General features: G+C 51.7%; 1 protein-coding gene across 8 annotated transcripts in view; it reads right to left on the bottom strand.

Moving 5' to 3' along the window:
* The window catches only part of RPH3AL (rabphilin 3A like (without C2 domains)), a 147,061-nt gene that overhangs the window by 9,856 nt on the left and 120,447 nt on the right, over positions 1–16,758 (bottom strand). For all 8 annotated transcript variants that reach the window (XM_047707016.1, XM_047707019.1, XM_047707017.1 and 5 more), the window contains one exon: positions 15,570–15,744. In XM_047707016.1, the coding sequence (XP_047562972.1) occupies positions 15,570–15,744 (175 nt within the window). The remainder of the gene's footprint in view (positions 1–15,569; positions 15,745–16,758) is intronic.

Below are 16,758 nucleotides of genomic sequence, written 5' to 3'. Positions count from 1 at the left end.
CATTTCTCAGGGCATTATCACACACAAAGAGACCAACCTGGACAGCTCTTCAGTCTGAACCCTAGGATTCAACCTCAGGTTGGCTGTGTTTCTTTGGTGGAGGGCCCCCTGGGCCCCTCTCCGGCTGAGAGGTGGGGAGATGTGACTTCTGGGCCACAACACCCGCCTGCTGGTACAAGAACAGCCCGTGGGCCTGGGAGGCCCGTGGGCCTGGGAGGCCCGTGGGCCTGGGAGGCCCGTGAGCCTGGGAGGCCCGTGGGCCTGGGAGGCCCGTGCGCCTGGGAGGCCCGTGGGCCTGGGAGGCCCGTGAGCCTGGGAGGCACTAGCGAGCCGCTGCTGTTCCACTTGGAGGCTTCCAAAGCCCCCAGAAATGATGGGAATTAGAGAGGAAGAGAGATATTTTCAGCAAACATTCTGCCAAGGCAAAGCAGATGGTGGAAAATTTTGCATACTAAAATCAAAATAATTTTTTTTTTAATGTAAAGGGAAGATGAGAAGGCCCCGGGGAATGCATAGACGTCCCCAATTAGCCTTACTCTGCCTACCAGGCTGCAGAGGGCAGCAGCAGAACTATCCCCACTGGGACAGGCGAGAAGCTGTATCTCCCGCAAAGAGGGCAGGGCCTGCAGCCTGAAATCCCACTGAGGGGCCTCCCAAGTCTGGGGCTCTGTCTGGTGGTCGCAGGGGGAGGTATGGGGTGGTGAAGGGGCACTAGTTCTGCTGGGTCCTTTTCTGGCTTTCTTGTGAGCATTCACATGGTAACACAGGCCGCGTCTGGCACATGGGAGGGGCCTTTCATTTGAGGGACTCTTCCGGAACTCAAGGCCCACACCACCTGCTGCAGGACTGGCCTCACTGTGTTTGGTGCCAGGACCAACCTCACAGAGGTGGACTCACCTTCTCTGGGGTAGGGGGATGTGGATTCTTAGGTTGTGCCAGAGGAACGAGATGTTTCAGAGGCTATTTGCAGGCTGGACTAGGATTTGAGCCCAGGCTTAGTTCCTTCTGAGACCTCTGCTCTTTCCTCCCCTCCCAGCAGGCAGGGCACCCCCCAGTCTGCCCTTGCCCTCCGTGCTCTGCTCCCTCAGGAGTCCTCCCCTCAAGGCCAGCCAGCTCCTCCGCTGTCTTCCCAACGCACGCTTTCTGGATTTCTCTCCAGAGAAACTGTCAGAGGCAGGCACTGTGATGTGAGTGACAGACTTCTAGCTCCCTCCCCACATCCAGGCTTGAGTCCTGGCCCTGCCTTGGACACTCCTGGGCAAAGACCTTCATCTCCCTGAGCCTCTATCTTCTCCTCTGTGAAACAGAGACAAGAGCAACCCAGAGGAAATAAGATTGAGTAGGACAAAAGGCACTGCAAGTTCAACAAGCTATGCAGGCCTGTAAATATTCTTAAAAATTCAATTCCAGTTCATCCCCCAGAAGCCCAGCTAAATTGTGCCTCTATTGAAAAGTGTCTTTGGCCCTAGGGGAAGGGGAAATGGGAGATAGGCCTTTCCTCACTCTCCCCATGACTGCTGGGGCAGCTCTCCAGGCCCCTCAGACACCGCCCAGCATTGCATTTCTTTTCCTATGAATGACTGTCTTGAGTCCCCCAACTGTACCAGGAACCGCTTGAGGTCAGGGCCCCGTCTCAAAATCCGCATCTGCCTCCTTTCCTCGGCCCCCAGCACTGAGCTTTGGGTCAAGCAGACACGCAGGAAATACTGGCCCGCTTCCTGAAAAAACCTCCCCAGGAGAGGATACAACAATGAATAGAGACAGTAGGACTGGATGGTGGTCAACAAGGTGGTGACGAGCCAGCTCCAGTTCCAGAAGGGGTAGACCCAGCAGGCGCCTCCTCATAGCCTCCTCACTCTTGAAGGACACTCAGGTGGGCCAAGCCAGGCTGCTGGTGGCCTCAGCCACCAGACAGGGACAGACAGATGGGGAGGCGGGGGTCAGAGGCTGGTTGTCGCAAACATGGGGTGGGTAGGCCCTGGGCAGGAGATGATGGGTGGCGGGCCTGAGGCACTGTTCACACACAGTCTGCTCTTCTTTCAAATCCAAGGCCAGGGGAACCTGTCCTCATAGGGATGGATCCTGGGAAGCCAGAGAGGGACAGAGCCCACCTCCCTCTCTCCCAGACCCCAGAGTCAGGAGATCTGTGACCTTTGCTTGCCAGCTCCCTGACTGCCCTGAGCTTCGTTTCCTCATCTGTGAGGTGGAAATATCACAGGATAACCTCAGAAAGCGGGGTGAGCATATGGCACTCAGGGAGGCCTTCTTCCTTGGTCTCCCGTCTGGGGTGCCACCAGGGACATCAGTAGGGACAGCACAGACCAAGCTGGGAACTGAGAGTTGGGGAGTGGAGAGTTTCCTGTGCTTGCTTATTCCTTCATCATTGATTTTAATTAACTCATTTCTTTGGGCTCACAGACAGACAGGAGGCACTGGATAATGAAGACGAATCCTCAAATCAATAGTGATGTGGTCGCCAGCATTGAAATCCTGTGGTCCTGCCCTTGGTGGAGGAGCTCCAGATAGAATGGGAGGGGGAGGATGGAAGATAAGAACAGCTTCCTCCAGAGTGAACATGATACTCTCTGCGGAGGCAGAGTGTTCAAGGAGAAGGGAAGTCAGGGAAGGCTTCTTGGAAGAGGTGGAATTTAAAACCAGGCAGAGTTTAGACACAAACGCTGGGACAGAAATGCTGGGGCCAGGGTGTGTCTTGCATCCCTGACAGAGAACAGGAAAGGCAAAGTCCAGGCGGTGGGCTTCTCTGGGGCCTGGACAGCCCCACTGGCTCAACAGAAAGGTTTCAGGCTCCGGCACTTAGGGGTGAGGTCTGGCTTTGGGTGTGCTCTGCACTATTTCTCTCTGGCAGGTTATTGCTGCTGATTTATAGCACAGATGAAACAAAGTGAATGAATATCTCCTGCCTTTGCTGGGATGCAAAATGTGCCTTGCTTCTATCCTTACCACAGTTATCTCTCCTTCTGTCTCCATGGGTCTCTGGGCTTTTGTCTTTTGTCTCTTTGGGCCTCCTTTTTTGCTGATGTTTTAAAAAAATCTCTGCCTTTGCTTCTCTTATCTTTCTTTCCTGTCTTATAGGTCTTGTGTGCCTTTGTGTTCTGGGTCTTCCTGGGTTTTTTTTTCCTTGGTTCCTCTGTTTTTAGTCAGGTTCTCACTCTTCAGTCTCATCTCTCAGCAGCTCTGCCCATCTGTCTTTGGGTCTGTGTCTCTCTCTTTCCCCAGGCCTCTCTGTCCCATTCCCTCAGGGTCCAGCCTTCTTGGCTTTTGGGTTCATCCCTCCAGTTCCCCTACCTGAGCAGAGGCTCAGGGCCATGGGGTCTGTGCTCAGAGCCTGAATGTGGGGGATGGGCTGCCAGGACTACCTGAACCCCAGGTGGACCCAGAAGCAAGTGAGGCAGAAGAGGCCCGGCCCCCCGTCCTGTATGGAAATCTGGGTAGATGGACTCTCCTATTCTTGCTGCGGCTCCTGGGCCAGCAGTGGGGAATCAGCTCAGCCTATGTGCCAGGCCAGCCTTCACCTATGATGGCACAGCTATCTCCTTGGACAGGGCAGGCGGGCCTGGGTTTATTCACGTCACCCAGGTTCCTAGAGGCTGAGAAATCTAGAGCGGGCAGAGTTGAATTGTAGGTTTCCATGGTGACACAGGTGAGTGGCTGGAGAGGGTGTGCTTCATGGCACAGGGCGGAGCCCCGCCCAGACCCCCAAGTGGAAGTTCAGCACACATCCATTAACAGAAGCCAGAGGCTGGCTGTGGGGGCTGCTTCCCCGGGGTTGGCTCAGATGGGGTGGGAGTGGGGACAAGGAGGCCCAAGACCTTGCCTTGGAGCTGGAATCATCCAATCAACTGAGGCTGTCACTGGGCTTGGACAAACGAGAATGGAGAGCCATGCCCCTGACCTCTGTGGTGTGGCTAATGAGGGCCTTCTGCTCTTGGGAAGTCAATCCCCAAGCCAAGGAGGATGCCCAGGACAGGCAGGGGGCGCTGCTGGGGCAGGGGTGGGGCGCAGCAGTGGGAGCCCACAGTTCACTGAAGTTTCGGGCTTCTGTTCTGGGGAAGCCACCCCCCACTTCCCACCCACTGGCATCGGGCTAGCATTTGGCTTCACCAAGGGCTCTGAAGGTCAGGACAAATTAGTATGCATGGGATTCTCTTTGAAAACAGCCACAAAAAGGGTGGCTGGGCCTCGACTTCCCTGAGATTTAGGGAAAGGGCAGAGTTTCCTAAATGCAGAGGGCATCTTTCTGTCCACACTGAGATTATCTGACCTCTCGGTGCCCTACTGTAACATGGGACCACAGTAGTACACGGCTCACCCTGCCCCAGTTGTCAGGGGATCCCATGAAACAAGGAATGCCCCGGGCCGGGCACAGGCTGCGGTGAGCAACCATGCAAGCCAGCCTTGGCGGCGACCACCCTTGCTGGTTTTGTCTGGACGCTCAGCACCGAGGCCCGAGGCAGGCCTCTTTCACCTGCGCAGACCTACAGGCAAACAGTCCCCGGGCCCTCAGAGCGTGCAGGAATGGCAGCCACACGGGAAGACTGCCAGCTGAGCGCCAACCCCTTGTTCTTCTCCTGCCTGTGGAGAAGGAAGGCATCTAGCTCCCCAAATGGCTGGGGGGAGCTCCACACAGCACTATGACCCTTTCTCGTTTGTCTTCTGGACCCAAACAGCCGACCTACACCATGCAGACCGGAGTCAGGCGTTTACGGGTTGCAATGAGGGACGCCTGACGCCCTCTCAGACACTCAGAAGACAGTATCTCCAGCCTTTTCTCTAAAGCTCCCGGGATCCTGCGCGCCTGCGCGTGTGTGCTTGTGTGTGCGCACAGGGAGGGCAGGGCCAATGCTGAGATGGGGCTGGTCTCTGTGGGAGGGGCAGCCTCAGCGTAAGATCTGTGAGCTCCTTCACCACTTGCCAGAAATTTCTCCAGAAAGTTTCCTTCCCTTGGATTTGGAACTGTAAGATACCAAAGCTGGAAGACAACAGACTGTCCCAGCCCCCTCATCTCCATCCTACTCCTGGGGCAACCAGAGCCCAGAGAGGAAGAAAGACTTCCAAAAACTAATTTCCCTCTCCTGGGGCCAGGATTGGGGGTGGGGAGGCACAGATGTGATGCTGTCAAGCTCTGCTTTCCACAGGTCAGCTGGCAGTGTCAGTGGGTGAGGTGGGCTGGGCATGATATTTATTTTGATATATTTATCATCTTTCTGGATATGAGTATTTATTTCCACAGAGCAGTGTGCCCGTTTTTGTTGCAACAGATGTTCCTGTTGTTCTAATTCTTAGGCTCTCTCTTTTCAATAGGGGTGTGGAAACAAGAACTATTTCAGTTTCTTCTTAATAACGCTGGAAGGGTGGTAATCAGAGTGGCAAGAGACAACAAGGAGGGGTGGGGACTTCGGCAAACCCAAGAAAGCTTGCCCAGTGTGAAGAGGGAAGTTGCCTTAGTCTGTCCAATTTGTCCAGGGAGGGGGCAGTCAGCAGACTTTCTGATGTTCAGAACAGCCAGAATTCCATATCTTTTCAAATAATAAGAATTCTTCACATTTAAAAAAGTTGTCAGTGAACTTAAACCAGTGAGCCAGATCGAGTTGCAACCTCAAACACAGGCAAGTGTCCAACCCTCAGAGGACAGATGGCATCCCACTTCCCAACATGGAAGCCCTCCTGCTCTGCCATCCTCTGCCTCCTTCTTCAAGCCTCAGCCAGCCTGGCCCCCTGCAAGGAACACACCCTCCCAGCTGCTCTGAAGGCTGCAGGGAGTTCATGTGCCATGTTTGAGCCAACGTGACAGAAATGGCAAGTCCAGAGTCTGGCTGGGAACATATTGGGGGGGGGGGGGGCGAGTAGGGAGTGGGAGGGGGTAGCTGAGTGCTCCGAGGAGCTTCCAAAATGCTAATTTCTTAGGAACAGAGAAAGAAGGAAGGTGGCATAGCAACAGCTGGCTCTGGGCAGTGAGCAATCCTGTATGAAAATAAAACATTTTACAATCCACAACCGTGGCTCATTAAGAATGAATGGATCTACTGGTATAAATAGCACACTGCGTTAAGAAGTCAGGAAACAGCATATGGGTTTGATGGAAAAACGGCTGCCACCGAACTGCTGATTAGCTCTGTTGGCTGCAGCTCTGCACTAACGAGACAGAGGTCTGCGGTTCCAAGCTTTCGTGGGCCATGTGGATTTCTCCATCTTGGGCCATACCATGTATTCCCATCTCCCCAGCCCTGATCACAGTATGGAGGCAAACTCTGGACACATAGTAACAAGTCTGTATTGAATTTCCCTCAGTTTCTAAAGCACAGTATCCTCCCTATAATAGCCAGCCTCTGCTTGAATGCTCCCAGTGACAGGGAACTCACTACCATGTCAGACCCAAAACATCCAATTCTATGGCTACTGAGCAAGAGATACAAATTTCCCCCTGTGCTGTCCCAGCTCTGCAGCCCTAAGTAGCCATGCCATCTGATGGGATACAGGCTAGATGTGAAAAGGACAGCCTGAGTAGGAATGAGGTGGGCCAACCACCTCCTCCCTGAGTGCAGATGTGGGGTCGTAAGTGCAGCCAGAGGAAGGGCACGCCAGATGCAGGGGATGGAGCTGACCTGAGAAGCAGCCGCTACCATACTCTTCCACCCCACAAGTCTCACAAGCCTTGTCTCCTCTGCTTCCGGAAGACCTTTCCCAGCAGCCTGGCAGCAACCCCTGTACTTGAGCTGGCCTTGGTGGTCTCCATTCCTCGCAACCAAAAATCCTCCTGCCAAAACTGAAAGGGGACAGCCACTGTGCATGGGGATTTGGGCAACGGTTTACTCTATGCTGAACACAGAGGGGAGAGGAATGGCCTGTGATTCAGAAGTCTCTTGGCTGCAAGTGTGTAGGACAGCCTCCCCCTCCTCGTCTATCCTGAAGCTGTCCCACGGGCTGTCTGAGCATCTGATGAGATAATGACCATGAGTTGCAGAGCTCTGGCTGCTGCCAATGCGGCGCCCAGTGTGGCGCACGGCGGTGTCGGGGGTGGAGGTGGGTTAGCCGGGGGTCATTCAGCAAGGCTGGCCCAGGGTAAACATTTGTAGCCTGACCTGAACCAGACCGCTCAACCCAAACAATCCTGACACCTGCTTTCCCTGGACTGCAAACGGAACCACAGTTGAGGATTTTTTAAAAAAGTGTTTAAAATTTAGTGAACCAAGGAAGCGATAATGAAACCCCTCTATTTTTCTCAAAACGATCCAACTGGAACAAATCCAAAACCTTGAAGTACTTTTCTGGAACAGACCTTGAATCACCCAGTGTGTAAAATCTGTTCACATCCTTCCAGGAAGCCCTTGCTCTGCTCACGGGGCTGCCAGAGGGCAGGACATGGGAGGGCCCTGCAGAGGGACAATGACACCGGCTCAGCAGAGATGGGAAAGTGCACTTGCCCCACAGCTATGGGAACTCTAGAGACCTTCCTGTGCCTCAGCCAGGGACCTTCTGGCCTACTGTGGCTTCTGTGCTATCTCTGAGGAGGAGTGGGGAGGAAATGGGTATCTGTACACTTGGGTAGGGCTTTATGGGTCTGTGGTGGAAGACAAAATGAAAAGGCCTCCCTAAGCCGGCCAGGCCACAGAGCAGTGATGAAGGCTTTAGTCCCCTCCCACCTGCCCAGCCCCAGGCTCCAGGTAAAGGCCAACATGGCAAAGCCTTACCAAGCTGAGGTTGGTCTCCAAGGGATCCCAGCTCTCTGGTTCTCATCTGAGAAAAGTAGACACATCCTAGAATGCCCTTCGAACAGTGTATGTACTCTAGACTCAGGGCTTCAGGCCCCCAATTTCAGGAGCTCAGCCACAGGTGGCCAGATGGGGCAGACCAACCATTGAGTAGATAGGGCAATGTTGCCCAATGTTGCCTCCAGTCAGAGCACTGAGGGCTGAAGAAAAGAAGCCCCATCATGTTAAGGATCCTTGTCACTGGAGGGAGAGAAGCACAAAATCCCATCTGAGAATAATTTCCAGATGTAATGACTTCACTCAGATAAATTCAGCTCTCTCTCTAGCTCTTGTAGGGAATTAGGCTCATCTAGTATCCAAGACAAGCCCTCCTCCCCACTGCCTGCTTCTATCATAATGCAAGGCTGCAGAAGTTAAAGGCTTGATTTTTCAGCCTCCCCTTTTAACTTTCTTCCATTCTTTATAGTGATGGCTGGAGCTGCTGCAACCATCTTGTGACCATGAGGGAAAGAGCAAGAATTATAAAGACACCTGTCCTGACATCACTGAGCTGCTGAACCACAGCTGCAGGTGCCTTCCCTAAACTTTCTAGCATATGACAAAACAGATAATCTCTTATGACCCAGATATGCCAAGTTAATATGGTATCAGCCACCCCTACTGCCAGCAAATATCTTTGTACATAGCCCACGGGTGAGAATCCAGCTCAAAGGAAAGAAGTCTGCTAAAGAGGTGGGCCAAGCTCTAAAGGGATTAAGACCCAAGAACCCATAGTACTGGCTCCACATTTTACACCTTTTTTTCACAGGGGAGCAAAGAGACCCAGGAGTGTGCAAACTGGCATTAGTCATTACTGCCATGAACTGGGAGTAATGATCCGCCACTGAAAAGCAGTGTGGAGTACACACTCCATTTAGATCTACCAGGTGCAGGGCGCCTGGGTGGCTCAGTGGGTTAAGCTACTGCCTTCGGCTCAGGTCATGACCCCAGGGTCCTGGGATCAAGCCCCATGTCGGGATTCCCCAGTCATCAGGGAGCAGCTTCTCTCTCTCCACCCTGCTTGTGCTATCTCTGTCACTCTGTCTCAGTCTCAAATAAATAAAAACATTAAAAAAAAAAAAAGATTAGATTGTTTAGGTGGGAAGGTGGACCTCTTCCAGAGACACACAGGTCAGACCCAAGGCCACTCAGGTCACTCTGTTCCTTCCTCCATCCTGGGGAAAGAATGAATGACCTGCTACAAGCAAGCTTACAGAAGGCTTGCCTAGTGGTCTGTGGGCAAGTCCTTGTCCCAAATCAACACCCAGGGTACAGAAAAGGGGAGAGAAGTAAACTCAGGTGGTCAGCCAACATGTTCTACACGTGCCGGAGCGTCACCAGCTCTCTGAGATAACACAGCAGAAAAAAATATCTTGGATCTTTTCTAATATATTGTGGTTTTTTTTTTTTTAAGATTTTATTTATTTGAAGGAGAGAGAGAGATCGCAGGCAGGCAGAGAGGCAGGAAGAGAGGTGGGGGGAGCAGGCTCCCGGCTGAGCAGATCATGACCTGAACTGAAGGCAGAGGCTTAACCCACTGAGCCACTCAGGTGCCCTCTTTGTGTTATTTTTAACTTTTTTTTTTTTTCTTTTTGAGGGAGGGGTGGGAGGGGCAGAGGGAAAGAGAATCTTAAGCAGGTTCCATGCCCAGCAAGGAGCCCAACACGGGGCTCGATCTCAAGGCCCTGAGCTCATGACCTGAGCCGAAATCAAGAGTTGAACACCCAGCCGACTGCACCACCCAGGAGCTCCTAACATTTAGATCCTTAATCTTTCTGTGGCATGTTTCTGAATACACATGGAACGGGTGGAAATCTAATTATGCTAATTCTGGTTGTTACATAAACCTGTTATTTTCCCACTGAATTGAAAAACTACCTATGTTCAGCTTCCATACATCCTTAGGTCTATTATTTCCCTATTCTGTTCTACTTACCTGTTTATCCTAAAAATAAATATTCTATTTATTCTGATGCCAATACTTTACTATTTCTATTGATTATAGTAATTTTATAGTAAGCCTTAAGAGTAAGCAGCTCCTTCTACTACCTTGCCGTTCTTAAAAAAGAAAAAAATATTTTGGGGGTGCCTAGGTGGCTCAGTGTGTTAGAGCCTCTGTCTTCAGCTCAGGTCACGATCCCAGGGTCCTGGGATCAAGCCCCGCATCGGGCTCTCTGCTCAGCAGGGAGCCTGATTCCCCCCTCTCTCTCTCTCTGCCTGCCTCTCTGCCTACTTGTGATCTCTGTCAAATAAATAAAATAAAATCTTAAAAAAAACCTCAAAACATTATGTTATAATGAAATATAACTCATATACCATCAAATTCACCCTCTGGAAGTGTACGATTCCATGGTTTTTAGTATATTCATTAGTGTCTTGCAACCATCACCACTATTCAGTTCCAGAATATTTTTATCACATGTTCTCTGTACCCATTAGCAATCCTTCCCTCTTCCCCCTAGCTCCCTGGTCCTGGCAATCATGAATCTACATTCTGTTTCCATGGATTTCCCTGTTCTTTTTTTTTTCTTTTTTTTTTTAAAGATTTATTTATTTATTTGAGAGGGAGAAAGTGAGCAAGAGAGCACAAGCAGGGGGAGTGGGAGAGGGAGAAGCAAGACACCCCACTGAACAGGGAGCCCATCTTGGGACTCGATTTCAGGACCCTGGGATCATGACCTGACCCGAAGGCAGATATTTAACTGACTGAGCCACCCAGGTGCCCCATGGATTTGCCTGTTCTGAACATTTCATATAATCAGGGTGATACAACTGTTATGACCTTTGTCTCTGGCATCTTTCACTTAGCAGAGAGTGTGCACAGTTCATCCATGGTGTAGCCAATGTCAGAAGCTCATTCCTTTTTTTTTTTTTTTAATTTTTTTTTTTTTTTTGCTCATTCCTTTTTTAAGGCTGAATAACATTCCACTGTATGATTAAGCCATGTTTCGTTTATCCAGTGGATAAGAGAAATGTCTGAATCTGTTCCTTCCTAAAAACTCCACTGGGAAATCAGATAGGAATTATTACATTTATTAATCTGGAGGGATCCAGATCTTTGTCTGCCTCTCTGTTTGTCTCTTGCTTTTTTTTGGTCCTGTAATAAAGTTCTATAATTTTCTTCAAGTTGAACCTATAATTGCTTTTCAACTTCACTTCTAGTTATTTTATAATTTTTGCTGCAATTATGAGTGAATTTCCCCATTGTTCCTTCTAATTAGCAGAGAGTAAAACTATCAATTTTTTTTGGTGTGTAAACTATCAATATACTTTGCATCCTGTCGGTTCCCAAATTGTCTTATTAATCCCAATGGGCTGTCTTAGTAGGCTCTCTTGGGTTTTCTTAGTATACAGTCACATCATCTGCAAATAATATAATTTTTTCTCTTTTCCAATAGCAACAGATTATTTTCTTGCCTTATTTCATTAGTTAAATACTACAAAAACACTGTCAACTGCTGTCTGGTTTTTTTGTTTGTTTGTTTGTTTGTTTTTTTAAAGAGAGCAAGAGAGGGCATTAGCAGGGTGAAGGGCAGAGGGAGAAGGAGACTCCCACTGAGCAGGGAGCCTCACTTTGGGGCCTAATCCTGGGACTCCAGGATCACGACCTGAGCCAAAGTCAGACACTTAACCGACTGAGCCACCCAGGCGCCCCCCAATAGGGGTATTCTTGATTTGCATTTTGATAGAGCATGGCTTCGGTTCTTTATCAGTGAATGTAATATTTGGTATCGGATATTTTTTCTTCCTTGGTAGTTGCATCATATTTAAGCAATTTCCTTTTGTTCTCATACTAAATGTTTTATTTAGCATATACTTGTTTTTAACCTTGGGGAGGAAGACATTTTGAAGCAAGATAGGAAACCTAGAAACCACAAAGCCAACAAAAGACATACCTGACTTCACAAAAATGAGGAGAAACAGGTTTTGAATGGCAAAATACTATGAGTAAAGACCAAGGTCAAACTAAATGGAAAGTCAAGGAGGAAAGCATTTGCCAGCCATCTACCATCCCTAACATATAAGCAGCACCTACAAATCAATATGAGAAAAATAAACCACTTAATAAAAAATGGGGTATGGGTTCAAACAGGTAATTTTTAGTGTATGTGCTACTGTAGCAAGCACAAAACAGGTACCATTTTTAAGATTTATTTATGTATTGGGGGGGAGAGAGAGGGAGAGAGATATAGAGGAACAGGGGTAGGGGAAGAGAAGAGAGAGCATCTGATGCCAGGAGTAGCTTTTTTTTTTTTTTTTTTAAGATTTTATTTAGTTATTTAAGAGACCGAGCGAGAGAGAGGGGACACGTGAGCAGGGTTGGGGGTGCAGAGGGAGAGGAAGAAGCAGACTCCCCGCTTGATCCCACAACCCTGAGACCACAACCTAAGGAGATGCTTAGCTGATGGAGCCCCCCAGGTGCCCCCTAGGATCAGCTTTCATGCTGGGAAGCAGGGACTGGGAGGCAGGAGGGGGATGATGGTCCTGGGGTTTCCAGAGGCAGGGGCTCTGCTTCATGAGGGGAGCTGCTTCATGAGAGTGGGGGTGGTTTTCATAGTCCTCAAGTCTCTCTTGGGGTTGTCCAACAGAACTGTGACCCAGGGGAGTCTGCAGGCCCTAGGGAAAATCCTTCCACAGTTTTTCAAATATCCTGTTGGGGTATGGGTAGTTCATTCATTCATTCATCCACTCTTTTACCTAAGAAGCCTCTATTCCATGTGTCTCCCATGCTAGGTAGTAAGGAACTGGCCTATTCAGGATAGACATGGCCCTGCCGGTATGTAGCTTCCAGTGTGGTGGGGTGGGGCCCCACCCCAGTGCTGGTCCCTCTATTTCTGCCTGGCCCTGAGCTCAGTTTGGGTTGAATGGGGTGCTCTAAGGGCTAGGCTTACCACACGGGCTCTCACTTGGCCCACGAACTATAGTTTTGACCCCAACCAACTGCTAGGCACCTGGGTATGGCTGATGGTAGGCCTGGGGAGGGGAAGCCACTCCTGGAGCTGGAAAAATTTTAATTGGTTCTCCGGTTGTCAGTGGTTTGGAAAGGCCCCGTGAGGTCCCTATGCCAGACTCCCAAGGCTGCCAGCCAGGGGCTGTCTGCCGCCAGGAGTCTGACAGCCTGGAGAACAGCTTGAGAAGGAATTGGGACTGAGGCAGTAGCCCCTGGCAGCTTGGGAGGCTTCCAGACAAGCAAGACAGAGCATTGGTGTGGGGCTGCCACAGGCCTGACCTCCAGACCTGTACACCACCAGGAAGCCACAGAAGGGCTAGTGTGGGGCTGACCTCCCCTCGTCCCAGGCCCAGGCCTATCACAAGGATGGTTCTAGGTGGCCTGGGCTTCCAGTCCCCCTTGGGGGTCCAATAGCCACCCGAACGCCTCTGTGAGTACACGGTAGGAGTTGCAATGGCCAGGGGAAACAAACTCAATCAGAAAGCACAGATCTGGGCGCCTGGGTGGCTCAGTGGGTTAAGCCGCTGCCTTCGGCTCAGGTCATGATCTCAGGGTCCTGGGATCGAGTCCCGCATCAGGCTCTCTGCTCAGCAGGGAGCCTGCTTCCTCCTCTCTCTCTGCCTGCCTCTCCATCTACTTGTGATCTCTCTCTGTCAAATAAATAAATAAAATCTTTAAAAAAAAAAAAAAAAAGAAAGCACAGATCCCACTTCTGCAGAGGCTCATCAAAGAGGACAACCACAGCATCAGGCTTGTGACCCCCTCCTTGCAAACCCCTGGTGCTTTGGTTCCCGTGGCAGAGAACCTCTGAGCTTTCGTCCTCCCTCCCCAGCAATGCCTCCTCCATGTCGTCCACCAGCTCCTAGTCTTCCTCCCTCTCGACTGTGGGCTTTCTCAGGCCTGAGTCCTCAGGCCTGCCCACACCGCGTACCTCAGTTCTCAGGCCTAACCACACCACGTACTCCATGCACCCCCCCCCCAGTGTACCCCATCTCTGCATATATGCAGATACCCTCTGGGCCTCTCCAACCAGCCTGGAGCCAGCAACTGTCACTTTTCTGCTGCCCATGGGCAAGACACATAAGTCATCTGCCTGGACCCCCCTTCCTGCTCGTCACTAAAATGGGGGTCATCACAGAACTGCAACATGCCTGGCCCAGGGGCTGCACAAAGGATGTGCTGCCTCCTGCTCCAGAACCCTGGAAGCTTCTGACCCAATCTGCAGACGAAGCCCAAGTTCACCTGGAGGACCTCCACGTGGTCTGGCCTGGCCACAGAGCAAACTCAGTTAATAAACCATGCCACCTGCGTGTGTGTGGGCCGCTGGCCTCCTCACCCACATCATCAAAAGGCCATCTGTGTCTGCATGACTTCGGGGAGGGAGACCCTGTCCTTCCCAGGGGTGTGCGTGAGCACATGAGTGTGTGTGAACGTGTGCCCTGCGTGGATGCTGAGCACACAGGGCAGTGAGGGCCCCTGCGGCCCACTCAGAACAACATTCTGTCTCCCCAGCTGTAACTCCTCCATCACCCCACGGGACACAGGTGGGCCCCGAACAGGGCAGGGGCAGGAGGAAGCCTCAGCTGGACCGAGTGGAGGAGGGAGCCACTTCTCCAGAAAGCCCCATTTCAGGCTCCTCCTTGAGGCCAGTGCCATGCAGCCTGTGCCCCTGCCCGCCTGCCCAGGGGACCCTTGCCCTTGCCCACGGTTCCTACAAGGGTTTTGCTGCGGCAGTGATGGCGAACTTGTGGGAAGGAGAAGTGCAAACAGAGGCCAGCAGAATTTGCGAGGAAGGCCTTCTGGACAAAGAGGCGGGGGACGCCTAGGAGAGGGTTTCAGGAGAACAGAGACCCCGCTGTTAATGCTGGTCATGGCTGGACAGGCTGACCTACAGCTGACGTTTACTTTCCACAGGATATCACTTGGCAGCCTTCAACATTTTGTAATAAACACACCTTAATTTTGCAACAAGGGAAAAAAAGCCCAAAAGATAGATGCCAGGTCTTAAACCAAACACAAAGATCTTTAAGAGCCCCCCAAAACAGCTGCCACATCTACACGGACCCTAAACTTGGACTCTTTAGGCCAGAAGGAGCAAGGGCCCAGAGGATAAGACCCGGCCTTTTGGTCCCATCTCAGCCATACAGCAGCTCAGTAAGTGCAACCTCTTCTCTGGGCCTCAGGCTACAGGTCTCTAAAACAGAGCTTAAATACCCACCCTGATCACCTCTGGAGCCTGATGTGAGACCGGGAATTTAAAAAATGAAGATCACGAACATTAAAGCATCCTGCAAACCGGGGAGGGCCGCCTACCATACCAGGTACTGTGACCACCAGTGGGGCTGAGCTCCCTTCCGATGGCAGCCACCTGGCCGGCTGCCACAGCAGTGCAGCTTCCATGTGACCCAGAGGGCCCTGGGCACAGTCATCTTGCTCATTAGGACCAGGGAAGCCAGGAGTCCTCCCTTCCTGAGATGCAGCAGAAGTGCCAAGAAAGGATGGTACAGGCCAGCTTTGGAAAGCTGCGTTTTCATACTTTGCGAGAAACCTCAGCAGGTATCATGCTCCTGCGAAGATCCACAGTGCTCACAGCATCCCTAGCCCCAAAGGAGCCTTTGCTTGTGAAATGGCCCCCCAATGGACCCCCTGCTCCAAGCGATCCCTGTGCTAAGGTCCAGCTGCCCACATGGGCGTGGGTGGCAAGCTGAGGGCCCAGGGAGGGATGATGTGCCAGGATGAGCCCCGTGCAGGTGTGGCAGACACCGGCCTGGTGCCTTGGCACTGCCCAGCTGGCTGACAGCGGGATTGTGACAGCTGCTATCTTGGGACAGGTGGCAAAGGGGACTTACCTCTTCCTCGGGCCCACGTGTAGACACGACTAGTCTCAGTGCTTCTGGGCTTTTGCTCGGTGGGCTCCATGGGCAGAGGTCGGAAGTGGGGGTCATCAGCCTGGCCGGGGGTCTTCAGCGGCAGGATGTACTTGGGGAGCCCTTTGTAGAACCAGGCCCCCGACCTCTTCCAGACCTGGCAGGGGTGACATCTGCTTAGAGCAAGGGACGCAGGGCAGCCCTCCCTGTACTGCGCTCCCACACTGGCCCGCCCTCCTCTCCTATTGGAAAGGGCTCTGTGCTGTGGGTGCCCAGAAGGTGCTCCACATGCATTCCTCCCCTCTGCCCCTTCCCTAGAGGCTCTGGGGCAGATCGAGAGGCAGGAAGCTCGGAGAAGAGCCGGGCTGGGGGACGGTGCAATACTGGAAGCTGTTCTGGAGAGCTCCCCGGGGATGAGGCATGCTCTGTGCCAGTGCAGGGAGGGCCCCAACCTCAGAGAGTCCCAGGTTAGAATTCCTAGCAGCAGTGAGATACGGTCATCGAACTCTCCATGCCTACTTCAAGAAATGCCAAGTACTCCCTGATCTCTTTTCCACCGAAGGATATATGTTCAGGGTATTCAGTAAGAGGAGGGGGAGAGTGTGAAGGAACGTGACCTTCTCAGAGAAGACTTTGGCGATTCAGAGCAGACGGCTGGGGTCCAAACCTTGGATCTGTCACTGGGCCGCTGTGAGATAGGGACACATGGACCTTCCAGATTCCCAGTTTCATCACCAGGAGGTGGAATGTAGGAAGAGTTCCTGTCTCACAGGGCAGCCACGAGGACCCGACTCTGGAATGAATGTAAGATGCCACCAGACAGATGTGATGCTTATGGCTGTCACTGCCACCCTCTTCCTCTCATCTACAGACAAGGAAATCCTAAAACCAGTGGACCAAGTTCCCGAGTAATTTATTTATTGGAGAGGGGGCGGAGGGGTAGAGGGAGAGGAGAGAGAGATTCTTTTTTTTTTTTTTTTAAAGATTTTATTTATTTATTTGACAGAGAGAGATCACAAGTAAGCAGAGGGGCAGGCAGAGAGAGAGGGGGAAGCAGGCTCCCTGCTGAGCAGAGAGCCCAATGTGGGGCTTGATTCCAGGACCCTGAGATCATGACTTGAGCCGAAGGCAGAGGCTTAACCCACTGAGCTACCCAGGCGCCTCAGGTGAG

The sequence above is a fragment of the Lutra lutra genome, chromosome 16 (genome assembly GCF_902655055.1).
Source record: "Lutra lutra chromosome 16, mLutLut1.2, whole genome shotgun sequence".
In the NCBI taxonomy this organism is placed as follows: Eukaryota; Metazoa; Chordata; class Mammalia; order Carnivora; family Mustelidae; genus Lutra; species Lutra lutra.
Note: the sequence above shows the minus strand (reverse complement) of the source record. Positions and strands in the feature narration are given on the sequence as shown.